This window comes from Oncorhynchus gorbuscha, linkage group LG16, assembly GCF_021184085.1.
Source record: "Oncorhynchus gorbuscha isolate QuinsamMale2020 ecotype Even-year linkage group LG16, OgorEven_v1.0, whole genome shotgun sequence".
Classification (NCBI taxonomy): domain Eukaryota; kingdom Metazoa; phylum Chordata; class Actinopteri; order Salmoniformes; family Salmonidae; genus Oncorhynchus; species Oncorhynchus gorbuscha.
Genome location: NC_060188.1, coordinates 96,457,170 through 96,473,962, shown reverse-complemented (window position 1 = coordinate 96,473,962; position 16,793 = coordinate 96,457,170). Strand labels below are relative to the sequence as shown.

The following is a 16,793-nucleotide window of genomic DNA, read 5'->3' as shown; positions in this document are numbered from 1 at the left end:
GAGAGAACAACACCCTCCCTAGCTGAGAGAACACACCCTCCCTAGCTGAGAGAACAACACCCTCCCTAGCTGGAAACTGGAGATACCCTGGGACTGGTTATAACACATTAAAACTGGAGATACCCTGGGACTGGTTAAAACACATTACACCTGGAGATACCCTGGGACTGGTTATAACACATTACAACTGGAGATACCCTGGGGCTGGTTATAACACATTCAACTGGAGATACCCTGGGACTGGTTATAACACATTCAACTGGAGATACCCTGGGACTGGACTGGTTATAACACATTACAACTGGAGATACCCTGGGACTGGTTATAACACATTACACCTGGAGATACCCTGGGACTGGACTGGTTATAACACATTATAACTGGAGATACCCTGGGACTGGTTATAACACATTACACCTGGAGATACCCTGGGACTGGTTATAACACATTACAACTGGAGATACCCTGGGGTTGGTTATAACACATTCAACTGGAGATACCCTGGGACTGGTTATAACACATTCAACTGGAGATACCCTGGGGCTGGTTATAACACATTCAACTGGAGATACCCTGGGGCTGGTTATAACACATTACAACTGGAGATACCCTGGGACTGGTTATAACACATTCAACTGGAGATACCCTGGGACTGGTTATAACACATTCAACTGGAGATACCCTGGGACTGGACTGGTTATAACACATTATAACTGGAGATACCCTGGGACTGGTTATAACACATTACACCTGGAGATACCCTGGGACTGGTTATAACACATTACAACTGGAGATAACCTAGGACTGGTTATAACACATTCAACTGGAGATACCCTGGGACTGGTTATAACACAATAAACTGGAGATACCCTGGGACTGGACTGGTTATAACACATTACACCTGGAGATACCCTGGGACTGGTTATAACACATTACAACTGGAGATACCCTGGGGCTGGTTATAACACATTACAACTGGAGATACCCTGGGGCTGGTTATAACACATTACCCTGGGGCTGGTTATAACACATTACAACTGGAGATACCCTGGGACTGGTTATAACACATTACAATTGGAGATACCCTGGGACTGGTTATAACACATTACACCTGGAGATACCCTGGGACTGCTTATAACACATTACAACTGGAGATACCCTGGGGCTGGTTATAACACCAGTGTGTTGATGGAAAATGGCGTGTCAGAACCAATGTGTTGATCATTTTTTGTCCTGCTGTGCTAACGTAGTAACCATATGGCAACCATGTGGTAACATGCTCTATTCTGTGTGTCCGATAATATTTTAGTGATACCATGCTATATTCTGTGTGTCCGATAATATTTTAGTGATACCATGCTACATTGTCTCCCCTTGTCTGTAGCGATGTACCCATGGTGATGTGCCCATTGTAGGACTCTAATGGTAACGATATGATGTGTTCTGTCTGTTTGTAGCGATGTACGCCATGGAGATCAACGTGGAGAAGGACAGGAAGACAGGCGACACCAGGATCCTGTCAGCGTCTTCCGTCAGCCCTGACGAGGTGCCCCAGCGTGGGGTCAAGGTCTTCGACGACGGCCGGAAGGTTGTCTATGAGGTCCGCTCGGGGGGGTCCACCACCCTGGAGAATGGGGTTCACCCCTGGAGCTCCCAACAGGTGGACGAGCTGATGCAACGGGTCGGGGTGCCCGCCAGTCAGGCCGACGGGGGTAAGGCTAAGGTTACTATCACCCCTGTTGGTACTGGTGACACCAAAACCTCCCCCAGCTCCACTGACCGCACAGATGAGCTCCCTACCACCTACACCACCCCCCCAGCCATCCGTAGCCCTGACACCATGGCCCACAAGGTTCCGCAAGCTCCAGGCGCCCCTATCACAACCCAGCCTCCACCCCGTCGGGAGGTAACCTACGAGGGAGAGGTGCTGGAGGCTCCCCAGGCAACGGCGGAGAAGCCAGTCACTATGATCTTCATGGGCTACCATAACGTTGACAACCAAGATGAAACCAAGAGGCTGCTGGGATTCGACGGCACCATCAAGGCTGAGATCGTCCTGATCGATGACGACGATGAGAAGTCGTTACGGGAGAAAACAGTCACCGACGGTTACTCTGTAATCGACGGCAACGCCGCCGACCTTGTGTCCGGCGCCCGGCCGCTCAGCGACTCCACCGAACTGTCGTCGGAGGGGAAGGACGAGAGCTCTGCCACGGCCACCAAGGAACTCCCCTCCCCAGCAGGTATAGAGAAGAAAAAGCCCTGCCATTGCTGTACTATCATGTGACCTCATTACTTTAACTACAATAACCACAACTCTCTAGTTTTTCCTGGGACTGCCGGGAGGGAAGAGCTCGTTGGTTCATCGAGGCTCTGATCCTCCTCCTCCCTAAACCCTCCTCTTCCTCATCCTCTTCCTCCTCGTGGCTACTAACAGAACCTCCACCTGCCCTCTGACCTCTGGGACCTGGCTGGGGTTACAGCACTCTCTTTATCTGACCTTTGACCTACAAACTCTCTCCTCTGTGAGCTGGTTGTGTCCAAACCTTGACCCCCTCTGTGAGCTGGGGAAGCAAAGCATCCTATCTCATCTCTAGCCTTTCTGAGTTGACCCTAGACACTGATCTCGGGTCAGTTGTTCCTTTCCCCCAATAACGGTTAAGTACAGGACTGGGAGAGGTGCAGCTGATCCTGGATCTTTAGCTAGGGGAAACCTCACACCGGAGGACAACACTATCAGAGCAGATCAGAGCAGACCAGAGCAGACCAGAGCAGACCAGAGCAGACCAGAGCAGACCAGAGCAGGGGTTTGGTTGGACAGTCAGTTGCTAGTTTATGTATACACAACACATTATAGTGTGGTGGTTACTAACTGTTATTTGGGAATAATCAACAATGAGAACAGACAACAAGGACATCATCAAAACAAGCATGTCACGTAAAGAAAGAAATTGTCCGTAAGAAATAGGCTACAATACAGTGATTTAACTTGACTGTCTTGTTACAGAACTGAATCTGAAGATGAAAGGGTCAATTTGGGTGTTTGTGTGTCATTTAGATTGTCTCATATCTCAACAAACATCTATCAGCCACTCCTGAACATCATCTATCAGCCACTCCTGAACATCATCTATCAGCCACTACTGAACGCTATCTATCAGCCACTACTGAACGCTATCTATCAGCCACTCCTGAACAACATCTATCAGCCACTACTGAACGCTATCTATCAGCCACTACTGAACGCTATCTATCAGCCACTACTGAACACTATCTATCAGCCACTCCTGAACAACATCTATCAGCCACTACTGAACACTATCTATCAGCCACTCCTGAACACTATCTATCAGCCACTCCTGAACAACATCTATCAGCCACTCCTGAACAACATCTATCAGCCACTACTGAACGCTATCTATCAGCCACTCCTGAACACTATCTATCAGCCACTCCTGAACAACATCTATCAGCCACTACTGAACGCTATCTATCAGCCACTACTGAACGCTATCTATCAGCCACTCCTGAACATTATCTATCAGCCACTCCTAAACACTTTATACACTACATGACCAATAGTATGTGGACACCAGCTCGTTGAACATCTCATTCCATAATCATGGGCATTAATATGGAGTTGGTCCCCCCATTTGCTGCTATAACAGCCTCCACTCTTCTGAGAAGGCTTTCCACTAGATGTTGGAACATTGCTGCTATTACAGCCTCCACTCTTCTGGGAAGGTTTTCCACTAGATGTTGGAACATTGCTGCGGGGACTTCCATTCAGCAACAAGAGTATTAGTGAGGTTGGGCACTGATGTTGGGCGATTAGGACTGGCTCTGATGTTGGGCGATTAGGACTGGCTCTGAATTTGGCCGATTAGGACCGGCTCTGTGGTTGGGCGATTAGGACTGGCTCTGATGTTGGCCGATTAGGACTGGCTCTGTGGTTGGGTGATTAGGACCGGCTCTGATGTTGGGTGATTAGGACTGGCTCTGTGGTTGGGTGATTAGGACCGGCTCTGTGGTTGGACGATTAGGACTGGCTCTGTGGTTGGGTGATTAGGACTGGCTCTGTGGTTGGGAGATTAGGACTGGCTCTGTGGTTGGGTGATTAGGACTGGCTCTGTGGTTGGGAGATTAGGACTGGCTCTGTGGTTGGGTGATTAGAACTGGCTCTGTGGTTGGGTGATTAGGACTGGCTCTGTGGTTGGACGATTAGGACTGGCTCTGTGGTTGGGTGATTCGGACTGGCTCTGTGGTTGGGTGATTATGCATAACCATGTGATGTAGTGTAGTGAGGGTTATAACATGTCATTGGGTTGATAATGTGACATAGTGTAGTAAGGGTTATAACATGTGACATAGTGTAGTGAGGGTTACAGCACATCATTGGGTTGATAATGTGACATAGTGTAGTGAGGGTTATAACATGTCATTGGGTTAACAATGTGACATAGTGTAGTAAGGGTTATAACATTTGACATAGTGTAGTGAGGGTTACAGCACATCATTGGGTTGATAATGTGACATAGTGTAGTGAGGGTTATAACATGTCATTGGGTTGATAATGTGACATAGTGTAGTGAGAGTTATAACATGTCATTGGGTTGATAATGTGACACAGTGTAGTGAGAGTTTTAACATGTCATTGGGTTGATAATGTGACGTAGTGTAGTGAGGGTTATAACATGTCACTGGGTTGATAATGTGACATAGTTGATAATGTGACACAGTGTTGTGAGGGTTATAACATGTCATTGGGTTGATAATGTGACGTAGTGTAGTGAGGGTTATAACATGTCACTGGGTTGATAATGTGACATAGTTGATAATGTGACACAGTGTAGTGAGGGTTATAACATGTCATTGGGTTGATAATGTGACGTAGTGTAGTGAGGGTTATAACATGTCACTGGGTTGATAATGTGACATAGTTGATAATGTGACACAGTGTAGTGAGAGTTATAACATGTCATTGGGTTGATAATGTGACGTAGTGTAGTGAGAGTTATAACATGTCATTGGGTTGATAATGTGACGTAGTGCAGTGAGAGTTATAACATGTCATTGGGTTGATAATGTGACGTAGTGTAGTGAGAGTTATAACATGTCATTGGGTTGATAATGTGACGTAGTGTAGTGAGAGTTGTGCTGAGGGTCAACTTGAGGTCCAGTCTATGGCAGACCTTAGTTTACAAGTATTGTGGGGCTCTGGTCTAAAGTAGTGTACTATATAGGAATAGGGTTCTATAGGGCTCTGGTCTAAAGTAGTGCACTATATAGGGATAGGGTTCCATAGGGCTCTGGTCTAAAGTAGTGTACTATATAGGGGATAGGGTTCCATAGGGCTCTGGTCTAAAGTAGTGTACTATATAGGGGATAGGGTTCCATAGGGCTCTGGTCTAAAGTAGTGTACTATATAGGGAATAGGGTTCCATAGGGATCTGGTCTAAAGTAGTGCACTATATAGGGAATAGGGTTCCATAAGGCTCTGGTCTAAAGTAGTGCACTATATAGAGAATAGGGTTCCATAGGGATCTGGTCTAAAGTAGTGCACTATATAGGGAATAGGGTTCCATAGGGCTCTGGTCTAAAGTAGTGGACTATATAGGGAATAGGGTTCCATAGGGCTCTGGTCTAAAGTAGTGTACTATATAGGGAATAGTGCTCTGGTGTAAAGTAGTGCACGACATAGGGAATAGGACACAGTCATAAGGTTTCAGAACCAACAGAGCTTCTGAGATGTGTATAGAATGTCTACTGTGGTGAAACAACTGCCTCTCTGTCTAAAGCTAACGTACTGGGACATATTCAACAACAACCTTGAAACAAACCACTTTTCAACCCAAAACTAACAACAACAAACTAACTCATTTTTCATAAAGCTGAGGAGTCATTTGATTTTGTTTCACCGTCCCGGTTCCTTTTTCTGAATGCAGGATCATCACTCACACTCTTTAATATCTCACAAACACATTCACCTCCGTTCTTCTGTCAGCCAGCCTGCCAGTCAGTCAGCCAGCCAGCCTGTCAGCCAGCCTGCCAGTCAGTCAGTCAGCCAGTGGTCTGTTGTAGTAGTGAATCTCTATCTATCTCCCTCTGTATGGTAAATTAACTCGTCTAATAAACAGATTTCTCCACTGTGTCCTTCCTCCTTTGTCTTTGCTATGACTCTTTCTCTAACACTTCTTCCAAAATCAGGACACTACTCTACCTCAACTTTGCACTACACTACAATTCCCTACTCTACCTCTACTCTACCTCTAATCTACTCTATCTCTACTCTATTCTACCTCTACTCTACTCTACTCTATCTCTACTCTACCTCTACCTCTACCTCTACTCTACCTCTACTCTACCTCTACTCTACTCTACCTCCACTCTACCCTACTCTACCTCTACTCTACCTCTACTCTACTCTACCTCTACTCTACCTCTACTCTAATCTACCTCTACCTCTACCCTACCTCTACTCTACCTCTACTCTACCCTACCTCTACTCTACCTCTACTCTACTTCTACTCTACTCTACCTCTACTCTACCTCTATCTACCTCTACTCTACCTCTACTCTACTCTACCTCTACTCTACCCTACTCTACCTCTACTCTACCTCTACTCTACCTCTACCCTACCCTACCTCTACTCTACCTCTACTCTACCTCAACTCTACCCTACTCTACCTCTACCTCTACCTCTACTCTACTCTACCTCTACTGTACTCTACTCTATATCTACCTCTACCTCTACTCTACCTCTACTCTACTCCACCTCTACCCTCACTCTACTCTACTCGACCTCTACCCTCACTCTACTCTACCTCTACTCTACCTCTACTCTACTCTACCTCTACCTCTACTCTACCTCTACTCTACCTCTACTCTACTCTACCTCTACTCTACCTCTACTCTACTCTACCTCTACTTTCTACCTCTACTCTACTCTACCTCTACACTACCTCTACTCTACCTCTACTCTACTCTACCTCTACTCTACCTCTACTCTACTCTACCTCTACCCTACCTCTACTCTACCTCTACTCTACTCTACTCGACCTCTACTCTACCTCTACCCTACCTCTACTCTACCTCTACTCTACTCGACCTCTACTCTACCTCTACACTACATCTACTCTACCTCTACTCGACCTCTACCCTACCTCTACTCTACTCGACCTCTCTCTACCTCTACACTACCTCTACTCTACCTCTACTCTACTCTAATCTACCACTACTCTAACACTACTCTAATCTACCACTACTCTACTCTACTCTACTCTACTCTACTCTACTCTACTCTACCTCTACTCTACCTCTACTCTACTCTACCTCTACCCTACCTCTACTCTATCTCTACTCTACTCTACTCTACTCTACCTCTACTCTACCTCTACTCTACTCTACCTCTACTCTATCTCTACTCTATCTCTACTCTACTCTACCTCTACTCTACTCTACTCTACTCTACCTCTACTCTACCTCTACCTCTACTCTACCTCTACTCTACTCTACCTCTACACTACCTCTACTCTACCTCTACTCTACTCTACCTCTACTCTACTCTACCTCTACTCTAATCTACCTCTACCTCTACCTACCTCTACTCTACCTCTACTCTACCCTACTTCTACTCTACCTCTACTCTACTACTCTACTCTACTCTACCCTACCCTACCTCTACTCTACTCTACCTCTACTCTACTCTACCTCAACTCTACCCTACTCTACCTCTACCTCTACCTCTACCTCTACTCTACTCTACCTCTACTGTACTCTACTCTATATCTACCTCTACCTCTACTCTACCTCTACTCTACTCTACCTCTACCCTCACTCTACTCTACTCGACCTCTACTCTACCTCTACTCTACTCTAATCTACCACTACTCTACTCTACCTCTACCTCTACTCTACCTCTACTCTACCTCTACTCTACTCTACCTCTACTCTACCTCTACTCTACCTCTACCTCTACTCTACCTCTACTCTACTCTACCTCTACACTACCTCTACTCTACCTCTACTCTACCTCTACTCTACCTCTACCCTACCTCTACCCTACCTCTACTCTACTCGACCTCTACTCTACCTCTACACTACCTCTACTCTACCTCTACTCTACTCTAATCTACCACTACTCTAATCTACCACTACCTCTACTCTACTCTACTCTACTCTACTCTACTCTACCTGTACTCTACATCTACTCTACTCTACCTCTACTTTACCCTACTCTACCTCTACTCTACCTCTACTCTACTCTACTCTACCTCTACCCTACCTACTACTCTACCTCTACTCTACTCTACCTCTACACTACCTCTACTCTACCTCTACTCTACCTCTACTCTACCTCTACCCTACCTCTACCCTACCTCTACTCTACTCGACCTCTACTCTACCTCTACACTACCTCTACTCTACCTCTACTCTACTCTAATCTACCACTACTCTAACACTACTCTAATCTACCACTACCACTACTCTACTCTACTCTACTCTACTCTACTCTACTCTACTCTACTCTACTCTACTCTACCTGTACTCTACATCTACTCTACTCTACCTCTACTCTACCCTACTCTACCTCTACTCTACCTCTACTCTACTCTACTCTACTCTACCTCTACCCTACCCTACCTCTACTCTACCTCTACTCTACCTCAACTCTACCCTACTCTACCTCTACCTCTACCTCTACTCTACTCTACCTCTACTGTACTCTACTCTATATCTACCTCTACCCTACCTTTACCTATCTACCACTACCCTACCCTACCTATCTACCACTACCCTACCTCTACCCTAACACTACTCTACAACTACTCTAATCTACCACTACTCAACCAATACTCTAATCTACCACTACTCTACCACTACTCTTCCACTACTCTACTCTAACACTAATCAACAACTACTCTACTCTACCACTACTCTACCACTACTCGACCACTACTCTACAATACCACTAATCTACCACTACTATACAACTCCTCTACCACTACTCTACCAATACTTCAGCACTGTTCAACCACTACTCTACCACTACTCTACCACTACTCTACCACTACTATACCACTACACTACTCTACCACTACTTTACTCTACCATTACCCTAGCTCTACTCTACCACTCCTCTACCACTAATTTAAAACAACTCTACTACTATACCACTATTCAACCACTACTCCACCTCTACTCTACTACCACTACTATACAACTATTCCACCAATACTATACCACTACTATACCACTACTATACCACTGCTCTACCACTACAACAACTCTACTCTACAACTACTATACCACTACTCTACTCTACAACTAATCTATTCTACTACTACTCTACCACTACTCTAACACTACTCGAACACAACTCAACAACTACTCTACTCTACCACTACTCTAACACTACTTAACAACTACTCTACTCTACCACTACTCTAACACTACTCTAACACTACTCAACCACTACTTTACTCTACCACTACCATACCTCTACTCTACCACTACTCTACCACAACTATACCACTACACTACCACTACTCTACTCTACCACCAATCTTCAATACCACTACTGTACCACTACTATACCACTACTATACCACCATTCAACCACTACTCTACCACTACTACTATACCAATATGCCATCACTACTCTACCACGACTCCACCTCTACTCTACCACTACTCCACCTCTACTCTACCACCACTACTATACCACTACTATACCACTACTCAACCACTACCATACCACTACTCTACTCTACAACTACTATACCACTACTCTACCACTACTCTACTATACCACTACTCTACCACTACCATACCACTACTCTACTCTACAACTACTATACCACTACTCAACCACTACCATACCACTACTCTACTCTACAACTACTATACCACTACTCTACCACTACTCTACTATACCACTACTCTACCACTTCTCTACTCTACAACTACTCTATTCTACTACTACTCTACCACTACTCCACCACAATTCTACTCTACAACTACTCGCTCTAGCACTACTCTACTCTACCACTTCCCTACTCTACCACTACTCTAACACTGCTTTGCCTCTACCACTACTCTACTCTTGTGCTACAATACTATCCCACTACTCTACTCTTGTGCTACAATACTATCCCACTACTCTACTCTCCCACTATGCTACCCCTACTCTAAAACGAATCTACAACTACTATACCACTACTCTATCACAACAAAACCACTACTCTACCATTACTCTACAACTACTATACCAATACTATACCACTCCTCTACCACCACTCTACCGCTACTTAAGTACTATTCTACCACTACTCCACAACTAATAATCCACTACTCAACCACTACTACACCACTAATCTACCATTACTCTACAACTACTATACCTTTACTCTACCACTACGTTATCTCTTATCTACTCTACTCCACTCTACCTCTACTCTACCTCTACTCTACACTACTCAACCTCTACTCTACTCTACCCTACTCTACCTCTAAGCTACATCTACTCTACTCTACCACCACTCTACTCTAACACAACTCTACATCTACCCTACCTCTACCTATCTACCACTAACCTACCCTACCCTACCCTACCCTACCCTACCCTACCCTACCCTACCCTACCCTACCCTACCTTACCTTACCTTACCTTACCCTACCTTACCCTACCCTACCCTACCCTACCACTAACCTACCCTACCCTACCCTACCCTACCCTACCTTACCTTACCTTACCCTACCTTACCCTACCCTACCCATCTACCACTACCCTACCTCTACCTATCTACCACTAACCTACCCTAACCTACCCTACCTTACCCTACCCTACCCTACCCTACCTTACCCTACCCTACCTTACCCTACCCTACCCTACCTTACCCTACCCTACCCTACCTTACCCTACCCTACCCTACCCTACCCTACCCTACCCATCTACCACTACCCTAACACTACTCTGCAACTACTTTAATCTACCACTACTCTACCAATATTCTACCACTACTCTACCACTACTCTAATCTACCATTACTGTACCACTACTCTACCACTACTCTAACACTACTCAACAACTACTCTACTCTGCCAGTACTCTACCACTACCCTAACACTACTCTGCAACTACTTTAATCTACCACTACTCTACCACTACTCTACTCTACCACTACTCTAACACTACTCAACAACTACTCTACTCTGCCAGTACTCTACCACTACTCGACCACTACTCTAAAATACCACTCATCTACCACTATTATACAACTCCTCTACCACTACTCTACCAATACTTCAGCACTGTTCAACCGCTACTCTACCACTACTTTACTCCACCACTACTATACCACTACACTACTCCACCACTACTTTACTCTACCATTACCCTAGCTCTACTCTACCACTACTTTTCTCTACCATTACCCTAGCTCTACTCTACTACTACTTTACTGTACCATTACCCCTAGCTCTACTCTACCACTACTTTTCTCTACCATTACCCCTAGCTCTACTCTACCATTACTTTTCTCTACCATTACCCTAGCTCTACTCTACCACTACTCTACCCTACTACTACTCTACTCTACCACTACTCTACCCTACTACTACTCTACTCTACCACTACTCTACTCTACCACTACTCTACTCTACTCTACCACTACTCTACCCTACCACTACTCTACTCTACCACTACTCTACCACTACTACTACTCTACTCTACCACTACTCTACCACTACTCTACTCTTCCACTACTCTACCACTACACTCACACACAATGCAACTAACATCACACACACTGTAATTAATGGCACACACACTGTAGTTAACTTCACACACACACTGCAAATGAGGTCACACACACTTCAACTACCGTCACACACACACTTCAACTACCGTCACACACTCTTCAACTACCGTCACACACACACTTCAACTACCGTCACACACACACTTCAACTACCGTCATACACACACTTCAACTACAGTCACACACACTGCAAATGAGGTCACACACACTTCAAGTACCGTCACACACACTTCAACTACCGTCACACACACACTTCAACTACCGTCACACACACTTCAACTACCGTCACACACACACTTCAACTACCATCACACACACACTACAACTACCGTCACACACACACTTCAACTACCATCACACACACACTTCAACTACCGTCACACACACACTTCAACTACCATCACACACACACTTCAACTACAGTCACACACACTGCAAATGAGGTCACACACACTTCAAGTACCGTCACACACACTTCAACTACCGTCACACACACACTTCAACTACCGTCACACACACTTCAACTACCGTCACACACACACTTCAACTACCGTCACACACACACTTCAACTACCGTCACACACTCTTCAACTACCGTCACACACACACTTCAACTACCGTCACACACACACTTCAACTACCGTCATACACACACTTCAACTACAGTCACACACACTGCAAATGAGGTCACACACACTTCAAGTACCGTCACACACACTTCAACTACCGTCACACACACACTTCAACTACCGTCACACACACTTCAACTACCGTCACACACACACTTCAACTACCATCACACACACACTACAACTACCGTCACACACACACTTCAACTACCATCACACACACACTTCAACTACCGTCACACACACACTTCAACTACCATCACACACACACTACAACTACCGTCACACACACTTCAACTACCATCACACACACACTTCAACTACCGTCACACACACACTTCAACTACCGTCACACACACACTGCAACTACCGTCACACACACACTTCAACTACCGTCACACACACACTACAACTACCGTCACACACACTTCAACTACAGTCACACACACACCGCAACTACCATCACACACACTTCAACTACAGTCACACACACTTCAACTACCGTCACACACACACTGCAACTACCGTCACACACACTTCAACTACCGTCACACATACTTCAACTACCATCACACACACACTGCAACTACCGTCACACACACTGCAACTACCGTCACACACACTGCAACTACCGTCACACACACACTTCAACTACCATCACACACACACTTCAACTACCATCACACACACTTCAACTACCGTCACACACACACTTCAACTACCATCACACACACACTTCAAATACCGTCACACACACTGCAACTACCGTCACACACACTGCAACTACCGTCACACACACACTTCAACTACCATCACACACACACTTCAAATACCGTCACACGCACTGCAACTACCGTCACACACACACTGCAACTACCGTCACACACACACTTCAACTACCATCACACACACACTTCAACTACCGTCACACACACACTGCAACTACCGTCACACACACACTGCAACTACCATCACACACACACACTTCAACTACCGTCACACACACACTGCAAATACCGTCACACACACACACTTCAACTACCGTCACACACACACTGCAACTACCGTCACACACACACACTTCAACTACCGTCACACACACTTCAACTACCGTCACACACACTTCAACTACCGTCACACACACACTTCAACTACCATCACACACACACTACAACTACCGTCACACACACACTTCAACTAACGTCACACACACACTTCAACTACCGTCACACACACTTCAACTACCGTCACACACACTGCAACTACCGTCACACACACTTCAACTACCGTCACACACACTGCAACTACCGTCACACACACACTTCAACTACCGTCACACACACACTTCAACTACCGTCACACACAAACTTCAACTACCGTCACACACACACTGCAACTACCGTCACACACATACTTCAACTACCATCACACACACACTTCAACTACCGTCACACACAAACTTCAACTACCGTCACACACACACTGCAATTACCGTCACACACACACTACAACTACCGTCACACACACTGCAACTACCGTCACACACACACTTCAACTACCATCACACACACTGCAACTACCGTCACACACACTGCAACTACCGTCACACACACACTTCAACTACCGTCACACACACTTCAACTACCGTCACACACACACTGCAACTACCATCACACACACTACAACTACCGTCACACACACTGCAACTACCGCCACACACACTTCAACTACCGTCACACACACTTCAACTACCGTCACACACACACTTCAACTACCGTCACACACACACTTCAACTACCATCACACACACACTTCAACTACCATCACACACACACTTCAATTACCATCACACACACACTTCAACTACCATCACACACACTTCAACTACCGTCACACACACACTTCAACTACCGTCACACACACACTTCAACTACCATCACACACACACTTCAACTACCATAACACACACACTTCAAATACCGTCACACACACTGCAACTACCGTCACACACACTGCAACTACCGTCACACACACACTGCAACTACCGTCACACACACACTTCAACTACCATCACACACACACTTCAACTACCGTCACACACACACTGCAACTACCGTCACACACACACTGCAACTACCGTCACACACACACACTTCAACTACCGTCACACACACACTGTAAATACCGTCACACACACACACTTCAACTACCGTCACACACACACTGCAACTACCATCACACACACACACTTCAACTACCGTCACACACACTTCAACTACCGTCACACACACTTCAACTACCGTCACACACACACTTCAACTACCATCACACACACACTACAACTACCGTCACACACACACTTCAACTAACGTCACACACACACTTCAACTACCGTCACACACACTTCAACTACCGTCACACACACTGCAACTACCGTCACACACACTTCAACTACCGTCACACACACTGCAACTACCGTCACACACACACTTCAACTACCGTCACACACACACTTCAACTACCGTCACACACACTTCAACTACCGTCACACACACTGCAACTACCGTCACACACACTTCAACTACCATCACACACACACTTCAACTACCGTCACACACACACTGCAACTACTGTCACACACACACTTCAACTACCATCACACACACACTTCAACTACCGTCACACACACTGCAACTACCGTCACACACACTTCAACTACCATCACACACACACTTCAACTACCGTCACACACACACTGCAACTACCGTCACACACACTTCAACTACCATCACACACACACTTCAACTACCGTCACACACACACTGCAACAACTACACACTTCAACTACCATCACACACACACGTCAACTACCGTCACACACACACTGCAACTACCGTCACACACACTGCAACTACCGTCACACACACACTTCAACTACCATCACACACACACTTCAAATACCGTCACACACACTGCAACTACCGTCACACACACACTGCAACTACCGTCACACACACACTTCAACTACCATCACACACACACTTCAACTACCGTCACACACAAACTTCAACTACCATCACACACACACTGCAATTACCGTCACACACACACTACAACTACCATCACACACACTGCAACTACCGTCACACACACACTTCAACTACCATCACACACACACTGCAACTACCGTCACACACACTGCAACTACCGTCACACACACACTGCAACTACCGTCACACACACTGCAACTACCATCACACATACTTCAACTACCGTCACACACACACTGCAACTACCGTCACACACACACTTCAACTACCGTCACACACACTTCAACTACCGTCACACACACTTCAACTACCGTCACACACACTGCAACTACCGTCACACACACACTTCAACTACCGTCACACACACTTCAACTACTGTCACACACACACTGCAACTACCTACCGTCACACACACTGCAACTACCGTCACACACACTACAACTACCGTCACACACACTGCAACTACCGCCACACACACTTCAACTACCGTCACACACACTTCAACTACCGTCACACACACTGCAACTACCGTCACACACACACTTCAACTACCGTCACAAACACTGCAACTACCGTCACACACACACGTCAACTACCGTCACACACACACTGCAACTACCGTCACACACACACTGCAACTACCGTCACACACACACTGCAACTACCGTCACACACACACTGCAACTACCGTCACACACACTGCAACTACCGTCACACACACTTCAACTAGTGTCACACACACTTCAACTACTGTCACACACACACTTCAACTACCGTCACACACACTGCAACTACCGTCACACACACACGTCAACTACCGTCACACACAATGCAACTACCGTCACACACACACTGCAACTACCATCACACACACTTCAACTACAGTCACACACACACTTCAACTACCGTCACACACACACTCTGCAACTACCGTCACACGCACTTCAACTACAGTCACACACACACTTCAACTACCGTCACACACACTGCAACTACCGTCACACACACACTGCAACTACCGTCACACACACACTTCAACTACCGTCACACACACTTCATCTACCGTCACACACACTGCAACTACCGTCACACACACACTGCAACTACCGTCACACACACTTCAACTACAGTCACACACACACTGAAACTACCGTCACACACACACTTCAACTACCATCACACACACTGCAACTACCGTCACACACACACTTCAACTACCGTCACACACACTTCAACTTCCGTCACACACACACTGCAACTACCGTCACACACACACTTCAACTACCGTCAC

At 45.9% G+C, this 16,793-nt stretch overlaps 1 protein-coding gene across 3 annotated transcripts in view; it reads left to right on the top strand.

Moving 5' to 3' along the window:
• LOC123999485 (paralemmin-2-like) overlaps positions 1–16,793 on the top strand; it is a 253,939-nt gene that overhangs the window by 164,955 nt on the left and 72,191 nt on the right. For 2 of the 3 annotated variants that reach the window (XM_046305340.1, XM_046305339.1), the window contains exon 8: positions 1,458–2,243. In XM_046305340.1, coding sequence (XP_046161296.1) covers positions 1,458–2,243 — 786 coding nt within the window. Of the gene's footprint in view, positions 1–1,457; positions 3,186–16,793 lie in introns of those variants that run through there. The other variant, XM_046305342.1, reaches the window with a different exon arrangement.